This window comes from Ailuropoda melanoleuca, chromosome 7, assembly GCF_002007445.2.
Source record: "Ailuropoda melanoleuca isolate Jingjing chromosome 7, ASM200744v2, whole genome shotgun sequence".
Classification (NCBI taxonomy): Eukaryota; Metazoa; Chordata; class Mammalia; order Carnivora; family Ursidae; genus Ailuropoda; species Ailuropoda melanoleuca.
This window is the reverse complement of record NC_048224.1, coordinates 57,224,931-57,246,581: the sequence shown is the minus strand read 5'-3', so window position 1 is coordinate 57,246,581 and position 21,651 is coordinate 57,224,931. Positions and strand designations below refer to the sequence as shown.

Below are 21,651 nucleotides of genomic sequence, written 5' to 3'. Positions count from 1 at the left end.
GCTCTCAGCCAACCTGCAAGAGGAAACTCTCCTCTGGCTCCCACACCCCCAGAGAGACACCACTTTCTACTTGGGAAAGTGTATTTGATAAGAACAACTCCAGCTAGGTCCTAAATGGATGGGATCCAAACCCAAGGACAGTCTTCACCCATCTGTGACCACGGCCCAGCTTCCTTGCTGGTCACCAGTCATCAGCTCCAAGGCGGGACCGCCCTTCCCATGGCCGCATCATCTCCACCCCCAGCTTCTGTTCTCAGCCAGAGAGGTGTGCTGGGCACCGGCTCAGCTGCTGGACCCTGGGCTGGCTCACGGCTGCATAAAGCCAGGTCACACCCTCTGGGGACGTCCCCAAGCACCCGGGGCAGAGGGCAGCCCCACGCAGCAGATGTCACAGGCAGACAGGTAGGACCAGGGTCGGCAGCGCCCGGTGCCAGGACCCCAGCTTTCCTCTGGTGGGGCTCCTAGGGCTGCTCTGGTTCCTGTGGGCAGCACTGGGGAGCCACGGCTTGTCCCGGCTCCGTCATCAGTCTTGCATGATCAAGGAGGCCCAGCCTTGCGTGTAGGGCTGTGTCACACATAGTCCAGAATCTCTGTCTCCATCTCGTTGTCACTGCCATCAGATGGCTTGAAGTCGTCCTCCTCCTCTTCCTCGTCCTCCTCGTCTTCCCCGGACTCGAACGTCAGGGGCTCTTTCCCCCTGTCGGCCTTGGCCGGGCTGGAGAAGAGAGCTGGGGCCAGGAGACAAGGCCATGTGTATCCCACCACAGGCTTCCTGCATGGCCCCCAGACCAGCTACTGCTGGCCTCAGCCTGAGAGAGGTGCCGGCCAGCCCAGCGTCCAGCCCAGCAGTCAGCTTGCAGGAGGCCTATTTACAATGACGGGTGTCTGGGCTCAGGCCCTGGAGAAGCTGCCTGGGGAAGTATAGGGCCAGGGGCCTGGCACTCTACAGCCTAACAAGCACTTCAGGGGAATACGGAAGCCAAGAGCTTTGATAACCACTTCCCCAAAGGAGGTTGGTGGCTTCAAGGGTCCAAGGGACCCTGAGAGTGTATAGGACGTGCTGTGTGCTTTTTTCTGGGGAGAGGGTCCAGAGCCTCAAGCAGATTCTCAGATGGGGCCGTGTCCCAAAGGAGGCTGAGAGCCCCTACTCCCGCCAGCTCCGTGGAGTCCGGCGGGGTCCAGGAGGAAGCCATGGGAGGGGCCCTCTCGCTCATGCTTCCCCGGCCTCATCAGACACGCAGACCAGCAAGTGCTCCCCTTTCCTCACATCCCCCCACCACAGGCCAGTGGCCAGGCCATGTGGGGTGAGAGCCCCCCCAACTGCTGCTCCCGCTCTCCGGGGCAAGACAGGCCGGACATGCCCACAAACAGCTGGAAGGTAGTGGGCACAGAGTAGGCTGGTCTCCTGCCTTGGACCCCCAGGGCTGAGCGGCAGGACTCCCACCCAGGGAGAGGTAGGCTGCCTGGGGCAACTGGCTCCCGGAGGGACGATTCTACGTGGGTGTAATTTCTTAGGAGCGGGCCTTTAGGGATACTTGCCCTGTCCCAGAGCGGGGCCCTCCTTCACCCCGAGCGCTCTCACCAGGCCTCTTGGAGCGGATGGTCTGCCGGATCATGAGGGACATCGTGTCCCTCAGGTCATCACTGGTCTTGGGGAGGCACCAGCCATCTCGCTCGGTGCAGCAGTTCTCGGCCCCATCATTGCGGTGAATGATCCTCTGCAACCTGGGGGGAGGGGGGCGTTTCAGGCCACGGCTTCCGCCCACAGGCACCCTAAGGGTCTGCAGAGGCGGGGCAGGGCCCGGATAACCAGCACTGAGGCACCCCCACGGGAGCCGGCCCCTCCCAGCTGGGTTCTGACCGGTGTGGCCCCCGCACCAAAGTTGCACACAATGTGGGGGCGGCCACACATCTTTCCTGCGAGAACCCCGGGCTCTCACCTGACTTGAGCTGCGTCTAATGTTCTCCCGTCTCTTCCCATCCCAGCACCCCCGCACCCCCTTTTTAAACCTTACTAAGAACAACTGCCTGGGAGGCTGCTAGGACTGTGGTGTCGGCTGGGAAACTCAGGTGGTGTGTCCCGAGCCTCCAGGTGGCCAGAGGGGGAGGAGGGCCCAACATGGCAGCTCAGGGGTGCAACGCAGGTGGACCCTGGAAACCGCTCCTGCAGGCCACGAGGCTGACGGAGGTGCCCCCAGCAGGTGCCCCCATCCCAGGCAGGGCTTCCCGCCGAGCCCGATGCTGAGTGGAAGAGCGGCAGGGAACGCCTTGGTCCCGAGCCCCACCGTGCCCACCCTGGCGGTGTCAGGGCCCCTCACTACGTACTCTTCCACGTTCAAATCACATAACTGGTAGAACATCTGTCGATAGGGCGGCAAGGCCCCCTCCCGGAAGACGTAGACCGAGTCCTGGGGAAAGGACGGGAGGGCGGGACAGTGAGTCGGAGCTCAGAGCTCTGCCTGGCCGGTCCCCACCTGGAGGGCCTGGCTCCTCCCCGCCCCCCGGATTCAGGGGGGCCAGGGGCAGGCATGCAGAGGCTCCGACACCCCCGGCCCTGGGGCCACATGGTATGGCGCGGACTTTCACGCCAGCCTCGCGAGCCTTCTGCAGTCCGCCCTCATTCCTCACCACCTCCTACCAACCGGTCCTGTTCTGTGGCCCCACAAGCCGCCCACTGAGAAACAGGGTTTACCGAGTATCCGTTTTCTAGAGGTAGGGATGGTGGCCTGAGTGAGAGTGCTTGAGGGGAAAGATGGCCACTGAGGTGAAGACGTGGCTGCCCTCATGAGAAGAGGACGCCGACGGCACCTGTCTCCGTGCCCGCCCCGCCCGCATCAGCTGCACGTGCCCCCCCGTGCCCCCCACCATGAGGCAGCCGAGCCAGGGCTGGGGGTGCAGCTGGCAGCAGCCTGGGCGGGTAGAAGGCCCATAGACTCCCACCATCGGGTGTGCTGAGGACCCCCGCGAGCCCACGAGGGGTCGTGGGCTCTTGGCTATGAGCATCCCGGCTGCCCACAACGGGGCGGGAGGGGGGGCGGTCTGCCACAGCTCAGCACGCACACCCCCACTCAGCCCACCTGGGCAGCGGCCACAGGCTCACAAAAGGCAGCCACATGCAGTTGCTAGTGTCGCCTATCCCTCTCTAAGACATGCCCAGATGGTCCTCAGTGCCCACAGCGCTGGGCGGGTGACACTGAACTCTCACTGTGCTTCCCAAGGCCATCCTGGAAGCTGGGAGTCGCACAAAGGCACCGGTCGGCAGAGCAGCCGGTCAGAGCCCTTCCCGGTGGCCCAGACCGGGGACTCGGGGAGCGTGTGTGCGCCCGGCCTGCACGAGGGAGGTGCCTCCTCTCCACGGTCCACTGCGCCCTCTATCGGGTGGGTGGCTGCTCTCCTTTGGGGACCGGGGGCACCCACCTTGAGCTTGTACTTGTTGGAGGTCGATTTCCGTGTGCTGGCCATCCCCGATGGGCCCAGGCCCTGCTTCAGGTCATGCATGGTGACGAGCGGGCTGGCTGCAAGGGGACAGTAGCAGTACTTTGGAATATAGGGGTACGTTTCTCCCCGACCCCTCTCCGGCACGCTAGCCAGCGGTGCCCTGGAGCGGCCCCTTAGGAAGCCCCACCGCACCCCAGAGTCCAGATGCCCACCTTCCTCGGCGTCTCTGTGAGGGCAAATCAGCCGTGGCCCACAGGGCGCGCAGAGGCACTTACGCATCTTCTTGACGGTGATGGGGAGGCTGTAGTTATAGGTGCTACGCTTGGCCTTGACAGGCATGTCACTTGGGGCGTAACCTGCACACGAGGAAGGGCGTGTCGGGTGCACGTGGGCGCAGAGCCCCTTCTGGCGAACAGAACTGACTCTGCGCTTGGTGCTCCAGGGGTTCGCTGGGGCCAGCTCCTGAGAAAGGGACGCCAGGCCCCCGTGCACCAGGCGCCAGCAGCCACCATTCCAGCGCCAACCACACAGGACTGCGTGCAGCGGCTCACTGCAGGCTCGGGGACCGCACGCTTACTGGGTGCCTGGCCCCCACCTCAGGAACCAAAAGTAAGTGGAATAACCGAGAGGATGAGTAACGGGTTCAGCAGCTCGAGGGCCAACGGTGGAGCCAGTACTCAAGCTGGGACCTTCATTTCTATGCTATTCTACAAAGATCTCACCAAGGAGCAAAGAAAGCCTTTTTTAAAAAAAATTAATTTAATTTATTTATATTATTATTATTATTTTTAAAGATTTTATTTATTTATTTGACAGAGAGAGAGAGACAGCCAGTGAGAGAGGAGGGGGAGTGGGAGAGGAAGAAGCAGGCCCCCAGCAGAGCAGGGAGCCTGATGCGGGGCTCAATCCCAGCACCCTGGGATCACACCCTGAGCCAAAGGCAGACGCTTAACGACTGAGCCACCCAGGCACCCCAAGAAAGGCTTTTTTATCTTCACCACATGGATACATTCTTATTACGAAAGAGGATGCCAGCAGAAAAAAGATATTAAGAGAAAGCTAGAAAGGCAAGGTTTTAATAATTTTTACCATATTTCATTCCACAACGGATTCGGAAATCAAGGACTTGATAAATCTTGGCGTCTGGGTTTTTTCGGGGATCATACCCATATCGGATCCACAGGCTTCTCCAGGGACCTGTTATCTGGAGACCAAAGATGGGAGTTTGAAGTGGGGCCAAGGCTGGTCCCTGGCTCCCTCAGAGATGCAGGCCCAGGCCGGGGCAGCTGAACATGCTGAGAGTTGGAGGACACAGCTCTGGAACCCCACCCCAGCTCTGTTGTGTATGACTCTGTCACCTTGGGCAGGTCGCCTGGCCTTTCTGAGCCCTGGTCTTCCTGCTGGAGGTGACAGGAGCCCCTTTCCCGTCGCTTCTGTGAGGATTACATGAGATGATGCCCTGGGAGCCCTTACCACTCCACCTGGCACACAGGACGTGCCCAGTGAATGTTTCTGCCACCCCAACAAGCAGTACTTCTAAAGTCCTTAGGTCTAGAAAGCCAATGCTGAAAGACAAACAGCAGCTTTCTGAAGTCTGGGGTCTAAGCACAGGAGGGATGAGCCTTCCTTGTGCCCCACTTGTCATCACCGTCATGGTCACATCTCAGGCTTGCCTTACCAGGGCTCCACATGGGGACCCTTGGCAGGAAGGATGCCTTCCTCCAGCACCTCTGGGAACCGTGGTAATGATACCCCATCCCCAGGCCCTCCTGGACTGAGCCCAAGGTGGACCTACCCCTCCCACCCCCACCCCTACTCAACCCAGGCAGAATGAGCCAAGCCTGGTAGACCTGTGGTTAGGGGGCCTGGGCTCTGTGCCAAACAGGCTGGGGTCCCAAGTGGCTCTGTCATGTGCTGGCTAGAGGACCTTGGCACATCAAGTCACCTCTCTCAGCCTGGCTCTGCCTCAAAGGTAAGAAGGGAATCCTGCTGCCACCCCCCAGGGAAGAAAAAAGGATATAATAGGTACACAGCACTTAATCCAGCATCTGGTCCTTAGAACGTTCTCAATACAAGATCATTTAAAAACGTATAATCCCTTTATTTAAAAGTTATGTAATTACTCTTTACTCCTAAAATCATCCCAGTATAGCTACCGTTACTAGGAGATGGTGGAGGGACTTCCCGGGGCTATAATGAGTTGCCCAGGGGTGCCCAGGGTGCCCGAGGGCACCTGCTCTGGCTGTAGCTCTGAGAGATCGTATCAGTGATCAGGGCGACCCTGGTGGGAACCAAGGCGAGAGGCTGGGCAGGCACTCACCATGTAATAGGCCATGAAGGGCAGCAAGACCTTAAGCTTGTCAGGGTGGATGCTGATGTTGGCCTTGACGGCGTTTCGTGACCAGATGGGACGGATTTCAAACAGCTGGGGGGTCAAGACAGAGACTGGAATGAGCACCAGCAGCTTCCTGCCTGCCTGGCTCAGACTTTCCAGCATGGTCTGGTCCCCAGCAGACCCTTCGGGAGAGCAGCTGCAGAGCAGGGGCTGACCAGGCAAGGGGCAGCCTCTAGGAACGGCTGCACCCACTGACTGCACACCACACACCCAGCCTGAAATGACCACGAAGGACATGGTCTCTGTCCTCATGCAGCTCACGGGACAGTGGGGGAGGCAGACGACCAAAGGAGCCAGAGCAGGGCCAAGAGGGGAACATGCCAGAGTTCTGGGACCCCGAGCCCCAACCTAGAGGGTGGAGCCTCAGTTGGGACGTCGTGAAGGCTGAAGGGGATGGCCTGGCCCAAGGGAGGACTGCACCAGGCCAGTGCGGCTGGAGCGCTGGGGGGGGGGGCTGGGGATTGGGCTGTGTCTGGAGGACTAGCAGGGCCCTCGGATAGTGGTCCCCCATGGCTCCCCTCCAGTGACCAGTGATTGCTGAAACCAGTCAGGGGTCCATACAGTCTCTTTAAAAAATAAACCCCCCAAGGAAACAGTCTGCTTCAGCAAGGGCAGAGGTGAGCCTCCGTCGGCAGCAGGGTGGCCTCCCCGAGAACCTGCCATCTATGCCCGGGCAGGCATGAGCAACAGAGGCCCCGCTGACTCCTCCCAGGACCTGCCAGCCAGGGTGCAGGCGGAAGGCGGCTCTGTCCCCTGCAGCACTAACGGGGATGAAGCATCAGGGGCACACAGTAGGTGCTCCATCTGCTTTCTTGCCACCAGTGATGGATAAATGAAAGCTTCTTGAACCCCAGAGCTCCACTGTGAAGTCACAAGCAGACAACACAACAACTGCTTACCACCCCTAAGAGACCTCTCAAGAAAATTCTAAGGAGTACTTTCAACCTTGGGAATGTAGGGCTTATCTTGGCGTGGCTTTGAGATGTGACATCTGGAGATGATACGTTCCCATATGCTGATGAACCAGTTTTAAAAAGTCAGTAGAGCCATGGGCAAAACGAGGGAAGGGCCCAGGTGGGTAAACGGGAGGTGGTCAGTGCAGCAGCGGGCCCCGAGCTCACCTTCCTCAGCTCCTCCTCCACCTTCCGGTCCATGGGGTTGGTGGAGATTTTCCTCCATGTCTGGACTGCAGCCTCCAGCGGCTGCGTGGGCACCTCGTCCTCCTCAAAGTTGACAAAGATGGCGTTGTGGGGGCGCCGGGCCCTGCTCAGGCCAATCAGGTTCTCGCCTGAGACAGGGGGGTTGTTGTAGCCTTCCCTGGGGCAGAGGGAGCTGTGGTGGGCTGGAGCACCAAGAGGACCCGAGGCACGGGCCTGCCGGACCAGGCAGGGAGCCCGCCAGTTGGTGACGCCAGCAGCCCACGTGGGGGTGCCTTTCCCCAGAATCCGCGTTACGGGTTGGGGGAGAATCTCAGCACCTGTGTTTTCAGGCTGACAGCCGGGCAGGAGCAGGGGCCGCGACTGCTGCAGAGCTCAGAGAGGCCCTGGGGCCCGCAGCTCGGAAGCAGGGGGAAGCCGAAAGTGGTGAGGCTGCTGGTCTCACAACTGCATCGAGTCACGCACAGCACCCGACAGCCCGTGGAAAACGGAAAACCGTCAGGCAGGAGTGGGGCGGGCAGGTCAGCCACACAGGACATGCTTGGTCAGCTGTCAGGCAACACCTACACTTACTGACTTTTACGATTCACTTCCTTAACCCTCAAAACAATCCTATGAGGAAGGAACCAATTTCCTACGGAGTAACTGACAACAGCCAGAGACCTACCTAAAGTCAGAGCTTGTAAGGACAGAGCTGGGACTCCGGGCCCCATGAACCCTGTCCTGCCACCCTCTGACAGAGCACGTTTGGCCCATCGGATGACAGCTGGGTGAAGGGAAAATAGACATTACTGAACAGCACTGTCCTATAGCACGGGGGTCAGAAGTGAGGGTTCTAGCACCAGCTATGGTCAAGCCTCTCTCTGTTGTTACCGGGCCAAGATGCTCAGGTGGTTACCTCATTAAGGTAGGATGTTGGGGGCACTTGTGGGGCTCAGTTGTTGAAGCCTCTGCTCTCAGCTCAGGTCATGATCTCAGGGTCCTGGGATCGAGCCCAGCATCAAGGCTCTCCTCTCCGTGGGGAGTCTGCTGCTCCCTCTGCCCCTCCCCCAGCTTGTGCCCCTCTCCCTCAAATATGTAAATAATAAATCTTTAAAAAAGAAAAAAAGCTTGGCTGTCAGGAATGTCAAGCCCATACTAAGGGGAGAACAGTCTCAAGAAACCCACCAGCCACCATCAGCTTCAACGATTATCACCACTCGGCCAATTTCATTTCACCCGCACTCCACTCCAAACCCACAAAATTATTTTGAAATACATTTTTTTACTTTTTTTTTTTAAAAAGGAATTTTAAAAAGATTTATTTATTTTAGCTGGGGAGAGGGAGAGGGAGTCTTAAGCAGACTCCATGCTAGCGAGGAGCCTGACCTGGGGCTCAATCTCATGACTCTGAGATCAAGACCTGAGATGAAACCAAGGCAGAGGCTTAACCGACACAGCCACCCATGCACCCCTTGAAATACATTCTAAAGTATGTCCCGGACATCACACATTTTCATTCAGGTGATTATTACCTTTTATTTATTTTATTCTATTTTGGGGGGGAGGGGCAGAAGAGGTGGGAGAAAGAGAGCCTTAAGCAGGCTCCACACCAATCTTGAGCCCAAAGCAGGGCTCGATCTCATGACCCTGAGATCATGACTTGAGCCAAAATCAAGAGTCAGACGCTTAACCAAATGAGCCACCCAAGACCAGCCAGGTGATTTACCTTCTAAATTTGTTTCCATTCTACCTTAATTTTCTACACAAATAGAAACCATGTGCGTATTTACAAAGGACACACCGGAAAACAAAATTACAAAGACGACAGCAAGCCCGTGCCTCCTTTGTAGAGTGACTGCATTAGAAACCGTCCCGAACAAGTGTAATATTACTGTCTTTAAAGACATCCCCCAAGACTCTGAACACCCCCAAAAGGGAAGGCCCCAGTGGCTCATTCCGGCCCGGGCAGCCCACCGCCAGGGCCTGTCACCACAGTGAAAAGGCTCCTTGGCCGCCTCGCTGACTCCCCTACTAACTTCCTGAAGGAGGAGGGACCCTGTGAGGCCAGCCTCCAAGCCTCTCCTCTGCCCACGGTCTTGCAGGAAGCTCAGCTTTCCTGGACCCGTGGAGGGTCAGCAAGGCTGCGGCCCGGCCTCCCCGCCAGCCCGGTACACCCGGGAAGGCCAGCGGCGCAGGAAAATCAATAGTGGCCCTGGGAAAAATCGCAGGTTCTTTCCATCTGCTGGAACATCCAAAAACCACATGGGGAGGAAAAAAGGGCCTGTGGTCCAAGGGCAGCTGCCCTGCATCCTTCGTCCTTCTCCCAGAGGCTGGGGAACAGCTGCCTACAGGCCCCACAGGACAGAGGGGTGACTCAGCCGCTCCAGCCCGTACCCGGGCCCAGCTGTGCGGAGAGGTCTAGTTTCCCTTATGTATTTTTGTGTCTGTTTCTGACTCTGAGGGGAAATGCTTGTGGGGGAAATAATTAAAGCATTTCAGAAATATGCAAATCGTCTCTCCCCCCACCTAAAACTCCTGCGGCGAGTACTACACACAGAAAAACCCATCACTGCTCTCGGAGGGCTCCGGCTGGGCGGGGTGCGGCCCGACGCCTTCCGCTTACACAGTTCTGTTATGTTCTGCCCCTGGAACCACCCCCGCTCCTGTGCTCAGAAAGGGCTGGGGAGGGGGCCGTAGATTCAACAGGCCGGAGCACAGCGAATGGAAGCTGCCGGGAGGCCCGCTTCCGGCTGGGGAAATTGAGGGAGGACCGGCACCGGCAGGCGCGGGGGAAGCCGGTACGCTCGCTCGCCCAGGCAAGAGCGCGGCAGGTTCATGTGAGAACACAAGTCCTTCCCGTGGGAGGCACGCAGACTGCTTTCTCGAGGACACGCTGGGAGGCTGGGGCCGGGCCAGGCGCAGCAAGCGGCGGGCGGCACAGCTGGGCCTCCGCGGAGCGCTCGCTCTACTTGGGGCTGTGTTTGGAACTCTCCGTTATTTTTTAGGGGAAGAGAACTATACACTTCCCTTCACCTTAGGATCAAATCTAAGCCCCCCACCATGGTCTATGAGACCCTCACCCCTACCGCTCTCCCAGACTCCCTCTGCAACCCCTCCTTCACAGGCACCAGTCCCCTGGTCCAGGATGTTCTCTCCGGATCTTCACTTACCCAGCTCTGTCATCATTCAGGTCTGTCTCAAATGTCAGCCCCTCTGACAGCCCTGAGCCCTTACCCACTCATTGCCCCTTATTACCTGCACCCTTTTTGTCTCCTCTAAGATGCACATCTGGCCACGGGCCCATCGGTCACTCATGGTCCACCCGTGCCCCATCCACTCCCCACCACCCAGCGTGGACCTCATCTGTTCTCTGCTGACGCAGGGCTCTAAGAAGTGCCCCAGGCTAAGACCCGTGGTCGGCGCTTGTGGATGAAAACATTTAGTGAGGAAAGAGAACATTATCATCCTCTCTACAGATAACTGTTCTGGGCCCCATCTTCCAGATTTTTCTAGGTTTCTATGTCATAATTTATTATTATACCATAGAATGTGCTCCTGCACCTGCCTTCCTCATAGAGCAAGGTACCCTGGGCAAGTGCCACATCAGCCCACGAGCCTGCTCTCCCACACGCTGCACGGAGTTCCCCGGCCTAGAGGGCTGTAAATTCATTAGCCACATCCAATTAATGGATGAAACCCTTGTTTATTCTATCACACTCTGCCAGACACTCACCGTTCTAAGTATTTCAACATGCATGCTTTTGGGCATGAGTCTTCCAAAGCTTAAGGTGACATCCTGACTCCCTCTGTGGCATGGGAGCTCTCAGCAAGGTCTACGTCACCAGTCACGCTGCCTCTGGAGGCACTGGAGCCACGGGCTTGCAAAGCCAGCAGTGCCGACTGCCTGACTCGGGAGTGGCAGAGTTGAGCCTGGGACCCAGGCCCTCTGACCACAGGGCCCTGGCTCTGAACCCTGATGCTGCAGTGGCCGGGGTGGGGGGGCGGGGGACGGGCTTACCGGTGCTGCGTCTCTGGTCGATAGAAATAGTCCACTGGGGTGTCCAGCCGAGAGAAGATGGGTGGGGGGATGTAGAGCGGCAGCTCCTGGTGGAAGAAGCTCTCCTTCTCAGGCCTGAGCATGAGCACTTTGTCGTACATGGACATGTGCCTGCCGCCGGCCTCCGTGTGCACCGCCAAGTACTGGAAGTCGGACATTCCTGGAAAGAGAGGCGGCCAGATGGCGGACTCCCGACTACACCCTCCAGGGACGGGCAGCTGCAACGACGCCCCACGTTCTCGGAGTTGCCGAGGGAGCCGTGCAGCAGCTGCTGCCGGGCCACGGTGGGGGAGCCGCAACAGCACCGTCTGAAACACTTCTGTGCATGCGACTCCGTGCACTTGGGAGTCCTGGAGGGGCCGGGCTGCAGGGGCAATGCGGTGCGTGAGGGTCCAGGCTAGGTCAGTGCTTCCTGAAATGCACAGTGCACACGACTCACCCAGGACCCAGCAAAAGACTGGGAGCTGTGTCTCAGACAGAACCCGGGGCGGGGTGTGGGCCCAAGCAGACAGATGGAACGCGCATCCCAGAAGACCCCGGCCCTGGAAGGACGGGCCTCTTTGGGGAGCACTGATGCCAACAGAACGACAGACATTCCAAATGCCCAGCGCAGGGATTCCAGGTCCTGGTTCCGTCCCTCTGCGCCTTCCAGCCCCCCTTCTCCATGTGTGCTCTCTGCAGATTCTCTCAGAACTACAGCTGACGCCGCGCGCTGCTAAGTGCACTAGTCATCTGCCAAGTGCCTCCTGCGTGCGAGAACCGGCCCTTTAACAACATCCCCAGGCCCGGCCCTTCACGAGGGCCTGAGGAACCCAGCGTCCCACACTGTATGACAAGAGCCCGAGGCTATGGGAAGCTGAGCACCGACCCAAACAAACTGGCTCTTTCTTACTCGCCCGCCCCACCCCAGCCCACCCCTGACCGCCTCCTCACTGGGGTTCCCTGTACGTAGCAACTGATTGAGGACCATGGGAGACACCCAATTGGCTAAGAGTTCAAAGAAACGTGAGGTTTCAAGGGGCTGAGGTGACCTGGGAAGGCTTCAGAGGAAAGACAAGACCAGCACCAGTCCAGACTTAGAGAAAGTTCCAAAACACTGAGGGTCAAAAATTGGAGACCTGCTAACCAGTTTTAATTGGCCCCACATAATAGCCTTAAAAATTAGGGGATTACTCATAGAACGTCAGCTTTTCTTAAGAATTCAGAAGATGGAGCAGCAATGAGCCCACAGTCCGTTGAGAGCTGTTGCAGGGAGGGAGGAACGTGTGCCTCTGGGACAGGGCCTGCGCTGTCCTGCTCGGCTCATGTCCCGCCCCTCATTCCTGGGCATGGGCTGGCCCCCTCCACGGTATGGACGACCCACACAGCACCTGCGGGAATGTGGACACAGGTCCTAACATAACCCAACGCACTAAGATGCAGGTACCTTGAAACTTGTAAACAGTGGAGACGATGCCAAGTGTCTCTATGTCAAATGTGACCTCAGGGTGGGCCTCGGGCCCCGGCGCCTCCCTTGGCCGCCTGGTCTTCCTCCTGATCCGGAGCAGCAGGCTGCTGGTACTGAAGCGGTTGGCACACACAGGGTGGCAGTAAGGGTCCTTGGGCCGGAAGTACAGCTCCAGCCTCTTGGTGGGGTCTGCGTAGATCTGTGGTGAGGTCACAGAAGACAGTGAGGCAGTGAGCAGCTAAGCAGCTGGCAGAGAGCCGCCCCTCGCTCAACAACAGCCTGACAGTGACCCAGCTGACAAGGCACGGGCCAGGGGGCTCGTGGTTCATTCTGAGCTTTTAATTCTCAAAAGACCCATTTTTTGAACCCAAGTATCTTAGTTTTTATCTAGTAGAGAACATGAGGATAGTCTCTTCCTTCTAAGAGGCTGGAAAGCTGGGGACAATACTGCCAGGTACGTAGAGCCCCTCTCCCTCAGGTGCCCGTTCAGTGCAGGGAATCATGTGCCTCCCTGGCAATGCTCCGTGGTGTGCTTCTCACCCCCGAGTGAGAACTGACCCTGGCAGGGTGGAGTGGCTTGTCCTGACCCTCCTACCCTAGGCACTGCCTGCTCCAAAGGGTCTTGCTATTCGGTCTCACGTGCAAATGTTTCTAGGTCCCAAGGAAATGAAATCAATTACTAACAAGCACTTTGGCTCTGGCTAGCTGTCACTTATCCTTTCCAAGCCTTGGTTCCTTCTTAAAATGGAGATATGAACAGTACCTACTCATGGAATTGTTACAATGATTAAATGAATCATTGAATCATTGAATATGCAACACGCTTAGTCTGGTGTCTTAACTCGTGGCGGACGCTACATGTGTCGCCCACCCGTGAGTGCTTGCCCCACACGGGATAGGAGGGACACAGTAAGTGTCAGCTGGGTGCACATGAAAGCCCCAACAAGGCTCACTGGGCCAAGAGCATCTGCCGTGTAGCTTGCTGGCTCCCCAAAACTAAGGACACAGTCTGGCCCTTCGGAGGTGCTCAGGAAACATCGAGGGAAAGGTTAAAAGAAGCCCGAACCTTCAGGAATCCCTTCTTACAAGACATGGATCTATGGGACTGTGAGGCTGGGAATAAACCCAGCTGTGGGCCTGGCAGAGACAGTGCACAAGCGGCATGAAAGGGACGAATCAATGGCCAGTCTCTTCCAAAAGGCTCACACTGTAGTCGGGTACAAATATCCCTGGGGTTAGTGAGAGCAGGGTCCTGTCAATGCCCAGGTAAAGTGAGTGAGTCAGGATAAAAGAACACAGCACGACTAACTGGGTCTCTACGGCTTCCTGTGCTTAATGACGGGTTTTCAATATTCATTAACATGAGGAAGCAGCAGGTAGGAGTTCAGACTTCAGAGGGGAGACATGCATGAGTTCAAATCCCCACTGTACCATGTGGGTGTTTCTTTGACCCAACTTTTCCTACCTGAGTCTTCAAGTAAAAAGGGAATAATGGTACCTAACTCACTAGATTGTTATTAGGATTCAGTCATGCATCTGACAAATATTCTGGAAGAAGGCACGATTATGGATGTTAGGATTGTAGTAGTAAACAAGAGAGACCAGGTCCTGCTCTCATGGAGTTTAGTCTCAGAGCCAAGCGGCCAAGACAGACAATAAAATGTGTTAAAACATAATTTCAGATTGAAATTAACAGGTCGGGGTGCCTGGGTGTTTCAGTTGGTTAAGCATCTGCCTTTGGCTCAGGTCATGATCCCAGAGGTCCTGGGATGGAGCCCCACTGGGAGCTCCCTGTTCAGTGGGGAGCATGTTTCCACCTCTCCCCTGCCCCCCCCATGTGCGCTCTCACTCAAATAAATAATATCTTTTTTTAAAAAAGGGAATTAACAGGTCGAGCAGGCAGATACGAACTACTAGAGGCCACTTTGATTAGTGCAGTCAGAGGAGTCTCTACAGAAGAGACGTTTCAAGACCTGGTGCGTGTAAATCACTTCCCCCGAGCCTTGCACCAGGTAAGAAGTCATCCTAGCTCCCTCATTTTCCAGGAGACCTTGAACAAATTGCCTCGGTTTCCTAGTAAAATGCGGACAATGTCACTTGCTACCTAGCAGGGTTCTAATGAGGATGGAATGTAAGCAAAGCACCTGGTACCGAAAAAGTTGTTGGCCGTTACCACCCTTATCCTTTTTTAAGATTTGATTATGTATGTATGTATGTATGTGATAGCACAAGCAAGGGAGCAGCAGGCAGAGGGAGAGAGAGAAACACACTCCCCGCTGAGCAGGGAGCCCCACGCAGGGCTCGATCCCAGGACGCTGGGATCATGACCTGAGCCAAAGGTAGATGCTTAACCGACTAAGCACCCAGGCGCCCCCCATTACCACCTTTAACCCCAACAACACAACACCTGGTCCCTTCTCCTGTTAGGCAACGATTCCTAACCTCCCACGCCTGGGTCTTTTCCTCTGTGAATGAGGAAGTGGCAGCACAGCACAATGAGTGGGCCGCGGCTCCCCGGATCAGGGGATGGAAAGGACACCCCGCCCCTCTCTGGGTCTCCACTACAGCCTTTTCCCACTGCTCCCAGGCAAAACCTATCCTCCCCCGCGCAGGAGGCAAGTCCCCGCCCACCGGCCGCCCCAGCGCCTGCCCCGAGTTCCGTTGCCAAGGAAACCACACTTCCCCCCGCCCCCAGGTAGTCCCGCCCCTCCGGCCGAGGTCCCGAGACTCGGTCTCGCCCCCGGTCCCGGCCACTCCCCCCCGTCCGGCTCCTCACCCGGGAAACGCCCTCTTCGCCGCCCAGAGTCTGCAGCATCTTGGACACGTCGCGCACCACGCCTGGATACTCCACGCACACCATGCGCCGCTCGCGCCGTAGGTCTAGGGGGACCGCGACCCCCGGCCCCGCGTCGGCCCCCGCAGTCGCTGCCGCCGCCATCCCTGCCCGTCTGGCCCGGCCTGGCGCGGTCCGTCCCCGCGCGCGCTCCTAGGGGCCTCGCAGCAATGGTTCCGCGAAAGAATCGTTCCGGGCTCCTTCGCCGCTCGAGTCTCTACATCCCTGGGCTCAGCGAGACTCGAGGCCTCTGAAAGCAAAGGCACGAGGCTAGGCCTCCAGGCTTCGGGGTGAAGGACCGCCTGGTCCTCGAGTTGGGGTTTAAAGAGAAGAGGGTAGCCCGCGGGGCGGGGCAAGGGCTTGTCACTCCTAGCAACCTGCATGGGACCCGGAGGACTGTCAGACACCGCCCAGTTCTCGATTTCAACCAATGAAAACCCGAGGGCCCACGAAGCGTTAGGGGGAAACCGGCTTTCATCTCTTCTCTCTAGACTCGTAGGTTTCAGCCAATGAAAAAGCAGAACTGGGCAGGGTCCCCGCCCCTTCCTAGGACTGCTTCCAATGACGGCTCGGGGGCGGGCTCGAGGCACGCTTCCGGCGCGCCTTCCGGCGAGGGACGGTCCTCGCCCTGAGTAGATTTCCGGCCGGCGACGGCCGAGGGGTTTCCGCAGGTGTTTGACTCCGCTCCTGCTGTGGGCTCGGGGAAGGGGTCTCCAGCGTGGCATGGAGGCCGCGGGGAGTCGGATGTGGATATGCGAGCGTAAGGAAACTGCTTCGAATGCTCGCCCCACCGCCACGCCCAGAAAACCCCGAAGCGCCCTCCGCCGCGGAGCTCGGGTAGGAAAGTGGGCGTCCGTCCCTCTTTCCTTAGCGATTTAAGCGCGTGCTGTGTGGGGACAACTGTGGGGAGCAAAGTGGGGGACACGGGGGGGTCGGAAGTCGACATCGGCCAGACAGAGCCGAAAAGTGGGTACGCCTCACGGGTGGGCTGTCTCTGGGAGTGCGACGTTGAGCCGCTGCAGGGTTTTATACCTGGAGTGTCGGACCTGGCTGATGCGTAGGGAATGGGTCAGAGAGGCGGGAAGCAGACTCAGGTGCAGACCCCCTGGGAAGAAGGGGCTGCAGGAGATAGAGCATGGAACCCCAAGTTTCTGAAATGACTTCTGAATCAAAAGAAGAGGACTTCGTTTTTCCAGATGGATGTAAGAGGGCCGAATCATCGGCTGCGGTGGCTGTTACATAGGTTTTTAAAAGGAAAATCTGTAAGCTGTGAATGTAGGTCATTATAATTGGAAGACCCAGCCAGGAGCCCCAGAACTGAAAGAAAGGTCCCTTCTGACGGTAGTGTGAGCAGTCGACCAGCAGCAGCTGATGCATGAGCTGGAGGAACCACAGCCTCGCCAGGGAGTTGCCCGTGAGGACTCGGGAGTCCCTGACCTGCTTCTCTGGCAGGAACTGGTGCATCTTCCACCACCAGAGAAGGTTCAGTACAGCGAGGCCGGGATAATTCTCCGGAATTTTTCATGCCTTGAGATGAAATTAACTGCAAATCTCTTGTGTCCTTTTGTTCTCATTCCATGCTCACCAAGCAATCTTCTGGTGGTTTAATTTTCCAGAAAGGAGACTAAATAACAGATATGTGTTGTAAATTAATAAATTGGTGTATTTACATCAGACCCCTGTGAGTTTGGTACACCGGAAGTCAGTCCTGAATCCTGGCTGGGGAGCTCCTTCTTTGGGGGGACCTTTATTGATTCTGTGTTAGGGGAGGGCAGGGAGGGCTTTGGAAAATATTGTTGTTAAGATTTTATTTATTTATTTATTTACTTATTTATTTACTTATTTATTTATTTGACAGAGAGAGAGCATGAGTGGGGGCAGAGGGAGAGGGAGAAGCAGGCTCCCCACTGAACAGGGAGCCCCACTCACGGCTCCATCCCAGGACTCCAGGATCATGATTGGAGCTGAAGGCAGATGCTTAAGGGATTGAGCCACGCAAGCGCCCCTGGAAAATGTTTTCTTTGGGCCCCAGAATCTGAATATTCCTTTCTGGGCCGCTGGGTCAGTGTGGGAAGCACACAGTAGGTGTGTACGATTCCGCCGCTGGGACTGGATTGTTCCGGCACCCTTAGAATTGGAGAGTAGTAGTGTTCACTTTTGGCCACTAGGTGGCGACAGAGCGTCCTCGCAGGCAACACTGCCACCTCGTGGTCGTCGGTGCCCGTGACACCTGGAAAAAAGGCAAAGCGGCTGCTGAAGGAGGAGAGATGGACTGGGGGCCGCAGGGAACAGACTCCGGAATCCTGTGCTGGGCGGGGGTCAGCAGCCTGCTTCTGATCACGTCCGACCGCAGGGAGGCCACGCCTCTTCCCCCACGCACAGACGCACGCCCAGGGCCGGGAATCCTCCGCCGCTGGCCAGCGATGGGGCGCCGGGAGTGGGGCTCCTCCAGAGGCTTCTTCAGTTTTCCTTTTAGCTCCAAGTGGGACAAACTTGCCGAGAACATTGGCCTTCCTAGTCAACTTGGCTTTCCAAAGCAAGATCCAACTAAATGCACACAGGACAGAACTTCAGAGGTTCTTCATAAATTGCGTTTATGTTGCCAAGTTAAATAGTTTCAAATACGTGCCAGGCAGAGGTAAATTTACAATGAAGCTAATAAAATTCAAACGCCAGGGCCCCTCAATTGCAGGTACTTTTTTCCCGAGGCTCTGGGAGGTGCCCTATCATTGTGTTCGCACAGGCATATGTTTTTATAAAATTTTTTTAAAAATAAGGTATTTCAGCAGCAATTGGTTAAGACTTCTGTCTCTACCTGACCTGCCCTCCATCAGACATCACAGCGGCCACAGGCATTTAAGGGACTTGATAAGGGGGAAGTCCAGCTGGGAGTACATTCGGTTTGGAATGCATGGAATACGTGTGTGGTCTGCAGTCACAGCTCTGTATAGTTCGGCTATTGCTGGCCATCCTATGTGGGATTGGCTTCCAGGAATACCCACTCTACCGTCTTCTGTGACACCTACTGGTGTTGCAATATGAGGGTCCAGGGCCAAAGGTAGTTCAACTGTCAGAGCCAGAAGCTAGTCTGGAAAATTCCTTCAATTAGCAGACACAAGCAGAGAAAAGTAAAAGGTACAGCTACTGTGGAAGAAAGTTAGGGCAGCTCCTCAAAAAAATTAAACCTAGAATGACCACATGATCCCACAATTCCCCCTTCTGAGCATACACCCAAAGGGATTAAAGGCAGAGTCTCAAAGACATACTTGTACGCCCATGCTCACAGCAGCATTATTCTCAATGGCCAAAAGGCAGAAGCAATCCCAGTGTCCATCAACTGGTGATGGACGAACAGAGTGTGGTCTAACTGTACGATGGAATATTACTCAGTCTTGAAAAGGAAATGTTGACACCCACTACAACATAGATGTAGCTTGAGGATGTTACACTACGTGAAATAAGCCAGTGGCACAAAGACAAATGCTACATCATTCCATTTACCCGAAGTGCCTAGAGCAGCTGAATTCACAGAACCAGAAAGTTGAGTGTGGGTTGCCAGGGCTGGGGGAGAAGAAGGAGCGGGGAGTTGGTGTTTAGTGGCTCTAGAGTTTCAGTTTGCAGGATGAGCAAGTTCTGGGGCCGGCTGGTGACGGTTGCTTGACAGTGTGTGTACAGAACACTACCGAACCACACGCTTAAAAGTGGTTAAGATGGTAAATTTTCCTGGATATTTGGATGTCATGTCGAAGTATCATTTATTATGCTTTTTCCGCCTCATTCTAAATAGTAATTTGCTTTTACACCTAATTTTGTATTCTTAATTTTGTTTTCTTCGGCGTGAAGAAGGACCTTACGTTCGCGTACGCTTCCAGCACCCCCAAATCTCAGACCTGCCCGGAGCTGTTTCACTGTTACGTGGGAACACGTGGTCTTTCACAGCTTTCTAAATGCTAACTCAAAGTGGAACTTCTCTTAGGGTCTTTTCAAAGTCTGAACTGCTGGTCAGGGTGTCCCCTCTATTCCCTCCCTCCTCTCTGCTCCATCCCTCCCTCTCCCTGTCCCTGTCCCCTCACTTGAAAATGTTTCCAAACAGCCATTGTGATTGTTTTCCTCGATCCATGAGTTCTTTAGACGTCTCTTGCTCGATGTCCAAAAATTGGGGAATTTTAATATTATCTTTTCTGTTCTTGACTTCTAGCTTAATTTCATAGTAGTCAGGGAGCGTATTCTATATGATTTCAGCCCTTCCTTTAAGATGCGTTGGGACTTGTCGGGGCGCCTCGGTGGCTCCGTCGGTTGAGCGTCAGACTCCTGGTTTGGGCTCAGCTCATGATCTCGTGCCCTGGGATGGAGCCCGGAGCCTGGCTCCGCGCTGGGTGCGGAGTCCGCTCGGGATTCTCTCTCCCAATACATAAAATGTATTGGGACTTGCTTTATGGCCCAGCATACAGTCAGCCTTGTGAAGTGTTCTGGGTACATCTGCAAAGAATGTGTCAGGTTCGATGTCCTATATCCTTCCTGGGTGCGCCTGCGTGTGTGCGCATGCGTGCATGTGCGTGTGTCTGTGTTCGTCTGCTCGGTCTATAAGAGATGTGTTAAAATTTCCCACTGCAATCATGACTTTGCCTAGTCTCCTTGCAGGTTTGTAATTTTGCTTTGTTTCTGACTGAGGTCCGTGTTTTTGTGTGCATGTAAATTTAGAAATGTCACATGTGCCTGGCAAATAGACCTTTAATGGTCGTGAAATGTTCCTCTGGTCTCTAGGAAAGTCTAGATTGTGTGATGTGACTGTCACTACGAGAGGTTTGTTTTGGTTCACGTTTTCCTGATATCAATGATTTTCTATCGTTTTACTTCCAGTGTTTCTGCAAGCTTCGATTTTTGTCTGTCTTTTGTATGCAGGACGGAGTCTGCTCTTCCTCTTGTCTAATACCCTCTGTCTTGGAACTGGAGTATTTAATTGTTTTATATTTAATGTAATGCTGATCTATTTGGGTGTAAAACTTTTATATTCCTATTTGCTCTGCCTGTTCTGTCTTCCCCTCCCCTTTCACTTCCTCTTTTATACTAATTATATTTTATTATTCTGTTTTCTCTCTAATAGATAGCTGTACATACTTTCACTGGTTACCCTGGAGATTATGGTATGAATCCTTGTTCTATTAAAGTCAAACATGAATTAGTACTCTTACCGTTTCCACAACAGTGCAAAGACACATGTAGACTCTTCTTGCCTTTTGTGCCATTGTAATCACACATATACATGTGCGCGGTTTTAATATATTACATATAAAATATACATAATATGTGAGTATTATATATTAAAATATATCTACTTTTTTAAAAAAGATTTTATTTATTTATTGGACAGAGAGAGACACAGCGAGAGAGGGAACATCAGCAGGGGGAGTGGGAGAGGGAGAAGCAGGCTTCCCGCTGAGCAGGGAGCCCGATGCGGGGCTCGATCCCAGGACCCTGGGATCATGACCTGAGCCGAAGGCAGACGCTTAACGACTGAGCCACCCAGGCGCCCCTAAAATATATCTACTTTTAAGTCAACTTTATTGAGGTATAATTTATATGCAATGAAATAGACCCAGTTTAAGAGTATCGTTCAGTATATCTACAAATACACGAGTGCAATCTCCACCTCAATCGTGATAGAGAATATTTCAATCACCCAAGGAATTCCCTGGTTCCCTTTGCAGTGGCTCACCCATCCAATTGGGCAGGGTCCCTTGGAGAGCCCAGGGCTCACGCAGACACACAAGGATGGTGTTGGCAACTGCCCTCTCTGAGACCACCCACAAGGGGAAGTTTCTCCACAAAGGAGGTGGAGGGTCCTGAACAGTCGAGGGGAAAAAAGACAAATGATATCCAAACGGGATTCCTCCGTCTCTCCCCAAACCCCTTCCTCCCCCCTTCCTTTAGGGGGTCCTTTCTCAGGAATAGAAATACCAGAAATTTGAGTGTCACCTTGGATTCCCCAAGCTCCCTGGTCCCCCAATCCATCCACTGCCATGTGGTCCACTCCATCCCCTAAATCAGGCATCCACATTCTCTCCCCCACCCCATCGCCCCAGGCAGCTCACATCACTTGTCCGCATTACACCTGCCTGCAAACAGCCCCTCACTGGCCCCTGACATTTTTCTTCCAGGGGGACGGGTAACGATACTCTGGGTTCAAAATCCAAAGGACGCCAAAACCTACGAAGAGAAAAGCCCCTCCAGCTCCTTTCCCCAGATCATGTTTTCTCTTAAGGTGACTAATGTTATCAGTTTCTTGTTTATCTCCCTGGAGGTAATCTGTATCATTATAAGCACAATTATATATATATATAT

General features: G+C 55.2%; 1 protein-coding gene and 1 long non-coding RNA gene across 3 annotated transcripts; one reads left to right on the top strand and one right to left on the bottom strand.

Annotated features, from left to right (window-relative positions):
• Positions 1–63: 63 nt before the first annotated feature.
• GTF3C5 (general transcription factor IIIC subunit 5) lies at positions 64–15,612 on the bottom strand. 2 transcript variants are annotated; one of them, XM_011231226.3, is made up of 11 exons: positions 15,253–15,612; positions 12,456–12,675; positions 10,991–11,189; positions 6,955–7,150; positions 5,759–5,863; positions 4,528–4,642; positions 3,651–3,794; positions 3,418–3,515; positions 2,326–2,408; positions 1,583–1,725; positions 64–728 (listed from the first exon to the last, which is right to left on the bottom strand). In XM_011231226.3, exons 1-11 carry the CDS (start codon positions 15,412–15,414, stop codon positions 571–573), a joined length of 1,623 nt encoding a protein of 540 aa, XP_011229528.3. In that variant the 5' UTR covers positions 15,415–15,612; the 3' UTR covers positions 64–570. The 2 variants fall into 2 exon arrangements, with proteins under 2 accessions (XP_011229528.3, XP_034520644.1); XM_034664753.1 differs by having other exon boundaries at positions 3,714–3,794.
• Positions 15,613–15,822: 210 nt separating this feature from the next.
• Positions 15,823–19,116, top strand: LOC117803050. Its single transcript, XR_004626623.1, has 2 exons — positions 15,823–16,146; positions 17,168–19,116. It is a non-coding gene; the product is annotated as an uncharacterized LOC117803050 (long non-coding RNA).
• The last annotated feature ends 2,535 nt before the right edge of the window (positions 19,117–21,651 follow it).